General features: G+C 45.3%; 1 protein-coding gene across 3 annotated transcripts in view; it reads left to right on the top strand.

The window, feature by feature from the left end:
• Positions 1-6,000, top strand: part of TGFBR2 (transforming growth factor beta receptor 2) — a 147,606-nt gene that overhangs the window by 52,103 nt on the left and 89,503 nt on the right. Inside the window, exon 1 of one of the 3 annotated variants that reach the window (XM_006158955.3) lies at positions 48-416. The exons of 1 other annotated variant lie outside the window; for it this stretch is intronic. In XM_006158955.3, coding sequence (XP_006159017.1) covers positions 323-416 — 94 coding nt within the window. In that variant the 5' untranslated portion in view covers positions 48-322. Of the gene's footprint in view, positions 1-47; positions 417-6,000 lie in introns of those variants that run through there. One more of the 3 variants, XM_006158954.3, reaches the window with a different exon arrangement.

Below are 6,000 nucleotides of genomic sequence, written 5' to 3' on the forward strand. Positions count from 1 at the left end.
TTCCTGTTTCCCCCGCAGCGCCGGAGTGGAGTTGAGTGAGTCACTCGCGCGCACGGACCGACGACACCCCCGCGCGCGCACACGCTCGGGGCAGGAGCCGGCCTCCTGCGCAGCTCCCCTCGGCCGCCGGGGGCCTCCCCGCGCTAGCCGGCCTCCAGGCTCCCTCCTCGCTGGCTAGCGGGCTCACATCTGGCCCGCACATCTGCCCGGCCGGTCCGGCGCGGGGTCCGAGAGGGCGCGGCGTGGAGGCGCAGCGCGGGGTCCGGGAAGGCGCCGTCCGCTGCGCTCGGAGCTCGGTCTATGACGAGCAGCGGGGTCTGCCATGGGTCGGGGGCTGCTCAGGGGCCTGTGGCCGCTGCACATCGTCCTTGCGACGCGCATCGCCAGCACGATCCCACCGCACGTTCAGAAGTCGGGTGAGTGGCCCCCCAGCCTGGGCTGAGCGGGGCGCGGGGGGTGTCCCGGGCGCCCCGCTCCTTGGCAGCGCTTGACAGTCGGCCCGGGGCAGCGGGCGCTCGGGCGGAAACGGGGCACGTTTCCCGTGCCGCAGGGATGTGTGAGTTTTTCTTGAAAAAGAAAAGGAAAGTTCAATTGCAAGGGGGCCTGGGGCGCGTCTGGCCCCCTTTGTGCGCGCAGGAAAGGCGTTGTGTCGGCGGCGGGCGAGGCGAACCCCCACCCCCGGAAAGGGAAGTTTGAGAAGTTGGTTATCTGGAGGCGGCGGGGAGGAACCGCCACCGGAAAGGGCCCGCCAGGGAAGCCGCTGCTCACCTGGGCCAGGGCGGCCCGCGGCGATGCTGCGTGCCCACCGTGCCCCGTCCCAGCCAGCCCTGCCAGGAGCCAGTTTCTGTGCCCTCAGCCGCTGGCAGTGGCCACGCAACCCGCCGGGCCGACTGCTGGGCCTGGAGTTACTGAATACAAGTTTAAAGAAAAGAAGCGATTTTCAAAATGCAAAGTTATTTTGGCTCCAGGGAGGGCTTGGCCGGGATAGTTAGGGAGTGGAGCTGTCAGGTGGAGGGCGGAGAGTTCTGGACTGAGTGCCTACTAGGTGCTAGGAGCCAGAGGTACTGCCTGAAGCAAGACAGCCCTGCTTGCAGGGACAGGATGGTTCTGGGCAGTTATCCTTGGGTGGAAAAGATAGGGTTAAAATAGTAACCTGGCTGCCCACCTGATTCCTATCCCAGGAGGCTTGTAAGAGGAAAAAATAATCAGGAATGGGATTCATAAAGATTTGTTGTAGAAAGTGCAGAACTTCTGAGTTCTCAAAAAATTAGAATTTTTGCAGCTGGGCTCCACCACAGCTGGAATCTCTGCAGCTGGGCTCTGGCTGAGTATTTGGGCAAGTTAGGTAAGGTTTCTGGGCCTCGGTTTCCTCACCTGTCAAACGATGTGGTTGAATTCAGATACTTTAACATCCCCTTCGTCTTTAATATTTTAAAAAGAATTATTTTATTTAACTTTATCTATCTATGTATTTATTTATTTATTTTAGTTTGACCAGAGAGGGACAGAGAGAGAGAAAGTGAGAAAGCAAGCCGCCAGGTCCAGGACCCGAACCACTGTCAGCCTTGTGGGAGTCCAGTGCCTCTGACCACCACGTCACCTGCCAGCCCCTCATCTTTAATATTTCTACCTGTATGTCCTCCTTTTCCATTTCGATGACTTGTAGATGTCCTGTGTAGATTTTGGATGAAACGAGGAGGATCCGATGGTCCACGTCACCCTAAAACACATTTTACTTATCAAGGAACCCAGCAGACCCTTATGTTGATGGAGAATAAATATGTGTCAGAGTGTAGGGGGTGAATTTCAGCGTACTTGAAGTGGATTGGGAATTTCTTTTAAATTATGGTTTAATTTGAAGGTGTTAGGGGATGGAAGTTTTCGGTGGAAGGGGAACCATGCACTGTGGCAAGCAAAAACCTCCTAACACAAATGTGTGTTCATGCTTTAATAAAATCTCAGTGTTTCATCCTTGGCGTTTTCCTACCAGAATGTTCAGCTCGCTCCGATTTTGCCCCACACTTTGAAAAATTGAGCTATCTCTTGCTAGTAAATGTTAAAAATGGCACCCTTCATTTTCTGTGTGTGTTAAAGATCGTTTAAATTTTTGTCTCAGATTACAGACAGAGGAAAGTAGCAGGCCTCAATTTGCTTAGTTCATTTACAAGGGTAAAAGTTAAGATTTGCAAATTCCAGACTCCATAGTTCATAAGTCAGTTTTATTTCATCTGTATACACACTTTAAACAATTTTCTTAAAAGCTTGGTGGGTTTTTTTTTTGGGGGGGGGGTTTATAAGCAATTTTGCAGAGGCTGCAAATTTTGTATTTTTATGGAATTGAACTTTTGACATGGTGTCGACTAAAGAATAATTAGAAATTTGTGTTTATTTGATTCAAATTAAATTCTCGAAGATGGTTGTAGGTTGAAGATAGCTATCGTGAAGATGAGAAACCTAATTCCACTTGGATTTTACTTTTCCATGAAAGGAAAACATTTCAGGGCTTTTCTAACATAATTGATAAACTGAGAAAACATTTTTCAAAATATCTTTTTTTAAAAGAATATTTTATTTAACTTTATTTATTCATTCATTGAGGGACAGAGTGAAAGAAAGAAAGGAGAGAGAAAAAGCAAGTCTCCAGGTCTGGGATTTGAACCACAGTTAACCATGCAGGAGTCCAGAGCCTTTAACCACCATACCACCTGCCAGCCCCAACTTCAGAATATCTCAATGCAAGATTACGATCTGAGGGAATGAGCCTCTTATTAGGTCACCTAAAAACAAAACCAAAGCAACAACAAAAAAGTTAAAAAACTAGTTTCTTATAGTACCTTGCCAAGTGGGCCAAAGATTTCAGTATGAGGACAAATATCACTAAGAAATATATTTAAATTTTTTAAATTGGATGTTTGACTTGGATTCACTCTTCTTAAATGCTCAAAATTTAGAAATTACTTTTTTGGGGAAAACTTTGTCAAGTATTTGAAAACTGATCAGATTTGAAAAGTATATGACTTTTACTTTGCAGATCCCTAAAGAGAGAGTCTTGTTGAGAAGCAAACCTTTGGTAAAACTGTGGCAAGAATAAATATTCCTAAAATCACTTTATTCTGTCAGGGTTAGAGACTAAAAATCTTTAAGCCCAGAACTTGATCTTTGGTGTAAGTGCTATTTTCTTCCCATAAAGCACATTTTCACCTCTAGGCCACTTCCTTGAGTAACATCTTATTTTTAACAGGTTATAGTTTATACAAAACACTAACCACATTTTGACTTAACATCCCATGGCCATGTCCTCTCATTATTGCCTGTTTCCCTTTCCATAGTCCTTCCCTCAGTTGTCAGCCTGACTTTTTCAATTTTATTTTCAGTTTACTTTATAACTGTGTTTTTCCCATCAATAATGTCATTGATGCCATTGGAAAAAGGGGCCATTGTTTATTTTTCCTTCTCTGTAATATTTCTCAAGTATCTCCTGCTGGGCAGGGTTCTCTTACCTGGAGACATCATTCCAAATGAATATGAGGGACTGTGGCCTTCCCCCTCATTGAGTTTAATAAGTGGAAGCATGTTACAAGCAGAGAGAAGGGAACATTCTCACCCTGTGGTCTTAGAAGCATTATTGAATACTGGTGTTTTATTTGCTAGACTCCATTTTCAAGGCCCATTTTCTTTTGAACGTGCTAGGAAGGTGTACCTGTTGACTGTCACCTACTTAGTTCCTTTGAATGTATTTTTTTTATTCTTACTTTTTTTTTCTTTTTTCTTTTTTTTGAAGAGGTTTTTGCTATAGGGTGTGTGCGCTCGCCAGAAAGACAGAGAGAGACAGAGAGATAAAAAGTGAGAAATCCTCCCCCGGGTGGATGGTCACGCCTCAATCTCTTCTCCTCCATTCTCCTCTCGGGATCTTGGGCATGCACGCACACGTGCCCAACGTGAGTTTAAGCCACCGGGTCGGGGACTTGAACTGTGGTCGGCTACATGGGAGTTCGGCGACATAGCCATTACACTAACTGCTGGTCCCATTATTCCTACTTTTCTGTCTGTGCCTCACATATCTTTATCTGGGCCACCTTTAGTTTTATTCTCCATTCTTTTTTTTATTTAAAGACTTATTTTATTTAAGTTTATTTAATCTGACCAGAGAAGGACAGAGTGATAGAGAGCAAGAGAGAGAGAGAGAGAAAGTGAGAAAGCAAGCCTCCAGGACTGGGACTTGAACCACAGTCGGCCTTGTGGGAATCCAGCGCCGTTAACCACCATGCCACCTGCTGGCCCTGTCTATTCTCCATTCTGTGGCTTGCATGATGGATTTAATGTGTCCATCCAGTCTTTGAAGATAGCGTAGGGAACTGACTTGGGGATCAGGTCATCCTGGGTTCCAAACCTACATCCCATTTGTTTGCTGTGTAGTCTGTTACAATGACTCTATTTTGTAATCCTTGGTGGTGTTATCTCTAAAATGGGGATTACAGAGTTACAGTGAAAATCGAGTGACGTAATGCCTTGAAGTGCTTCAGATAGGATTTACAACACTGTCAGTCTCAATGTGTATCAGCTTCTATTACTATTACTAACTCCTTAATCAGCCCCCACAGGGTCCACAGCGACTTGCTGCACATCCCACCATGCCCTGTGCTATCCCAATCTACTCGTATCACTGTACTAGGCACGCATCAGCTTTGAGGCAGCTGTGCCTTTGTTCAAGCTGGTACTTTAGTCTGGAACTCTTGCTACCTGGCTAATTTTAAACAACTCAGGTGTCACCTTCTTAAGGAAACCTGCTTTGAATGGCCGGGGTTGAGCTCAGGGTCCCCTCTTGGGTGCAGAGGTCTCTCTATACTCATAACAATAGCAAGCTGAAATTACATCTTTATGTACCTCCCTTTCCCATTAGGCCCCAAGCCTCAGAGGCAAGGAGGTGCCTTATTCATTTCTCTCTCACAGGGTCACCTGCAGCACCTTGGATATCATTTAGCACCCAGGATATGCTGAACCGAGCTCCCCCTCCATCCTACTGCATATAATGCAACGGAGCTTGAGAATGTAACCACCAAGCGGTTGCTGTTTATTGGGCATTTCGTCTGAATTGTAGTTTTATTTTCAGTTCGTGAAGTTTTAGCACTGACCAAAATAAGCACTCTGGCTGTGATTGTACTATGGAATTGGTTCTTGTATTTGGATGAAATATGGAAAAAGATATTTCAACTTGTGCCAGTTTGATGGAAAGGTACTAGGCGTTTTCATCCAGGTCCGTTAGGTATCCATTTCTAAACTGGTGTAGGGCATTGAGAGCCACTGCAAAACTTTCTTAAAAGTTTTCACCAAAGAAACGATCTAGTGTATGTGGACTACTCTCTCTTTTTATTCTAAAATGTTGTCGAAAGGAGACTTCATTCAAAAGGAAGTGCTGAAATCTAAGTTTAGCTTTTAAGTTTCTTTTTTTTTTCATCAGGTTTTATGTTTTCATTCATAAGCAGTCGAGTACAGTCGGTCCTGGGGATGCGTGGTCCCGTAGCAGCCAGGGTCTGCCATTGAGCAGGGTGACTAAGATTTAGGATTTAGGCAAACCACTACAATTGTTTAAAATAGGGTGAGGGGAAACATGACTCTTGGGTGCAATATGGCATTGTTTAACCAAATTCTATCTAAAAGCATACCTCTACTACCGTGTTCGCTTCTGTTCTCCGGGCCCTTCTGATGTAATTTAGGATTTTCAGCAGATTTAACTTAGGATTTTCAGTAGAAATGTCTCTGTAGACATGTCTTAGCAGCAAGAATGCTCATTACTATTTTTTTTTTCAAATAGTTATTTTCTTGAACTTTATTTATTTATTTATTTATATTTGACCAGAGATGGACAGAGCAAGAGAGAGGGAGAGAGAAGGAAAGTGAGAAAGCAAGCCACCAGGTCTGGGACTTGAACCACAGTCAGCCATGTGGGAATCCAGTGCCCTTAACCACCACACCACCTGCTGGCCCCACTGACTACTTATT

This window comes from Tupaia chinensis, unplaced genomic scaffold (assembly GCF_000334495.1).
Source record: "Tupaia chinensis unplaced genomic scaffold, TupChi_1.0 Scaffold000617_2, whole genome shotgun sequence".
NCBI lineage: Eukaryota > Metazoa > Chordata > Mammalia > Scandentia > Tupaiidae > Tupaia > Tupaia belangeri.